Source organism: Penaeus monodon, chromosome 31 (genome assembly GCF_015228065.2).
Source record: "Penaeus monodon isolate SGIC_2016 chromosome 31, NSTDA_Pmon_1, whole genome shotgun sequence".
Classification (NCBI taxonomy): domain Eukaryota; kingdom Metazoa; phylum Arthropoda; class Malacostraca; order Decapoda; family Penaeidae; genus Penaeus; species Penaeus monodon.
Window position 1 is genome coordinate 19,188,557 of NC_051416.1, and position 701 is coordinate 19,189,257.

Sequence of the window (701 nt, forward strand, 5' to 3'; positions counted from 1 at the left end):
TCTCCCACAAGGCATCTCAAAACTCTATATCAATTATTTTCACAAAGAAACATATGCTATTTTCCCTCCCACCCCCCCCCCCCCGCATCCAAATACGAGAAAATCCCTCTCCCCTTTCCCCCGCACTAAATACCCTACAATCAGTTAAACGCTAAATCTCCCACACTCAATTAAACACTAAGCACCCAAGACTTAACACACCAAAGCTCAATTAAGCACTAAATCCCCCCACACACAGTTAAACCACTAAATCCCCCACACTCAGTTGAACACCAAACTCCCCACAGCTCAATCAATCTCCCATAAACCGAGCCTTATAACGCCCACTACTAACCTTGGGGGAAAATATGGGTTCCCCGTAATCGCCAGCAGAGTAGCGGAAGTGGTCGTGGCGGCGAGCGTTGGCGGCGGCGGTGGTCTCCGGGTCCCAGTCGTCGTGAGAACTGTAGTCGTCATCCTCGGAGGGCGACAGGTCAGACCCGGTGGCGGTGCGGGTCTCAACCTTCAGCACCGAGTCATGGGTGGAGGAGCGATCGCTGGACCTCATGCTGTGCTTCTCCAGGCCGGAATCTGAGGGAGGAGGAGAGGGGGGGTCAGTGCGTGGTCGGTTTTGTGGTTTTGATTGTGGGGGGTTCTAGAAGGATAGACGGGATTAGAGATACATGGAGAAAGACGGCTATTGTGACACCTTAACAAACATT

At 52.1% G+C, this 701-nt stretch overlaps 1 protein-coding gene across 7 annotated transcripts in view; it reads right to left on the reverse strand.

The window, feature by feature from the left end:
• LOC119593064 (irregular chiasm C-roughest protein-like) overlaps positions 1 to 701 on the reverse strand; it is a 46,047-nt gene that overhangs the window by 688 nt on the left and 44,658 nt on the right. For all 7 annotated transcript variants that reach the window (XM_037941976.1, XM_037941973.1, XM_037941969.1 and 4 more), the window contains one exon: positions 335 to 570. In XM_037941976.1, the coding sequence (XP_037797904.1) occupies positions 335 to 570 (236 nt within the window). The remainder of the gene's footprint in view (positions 1 to 334; positions 571 to 701) is intronic.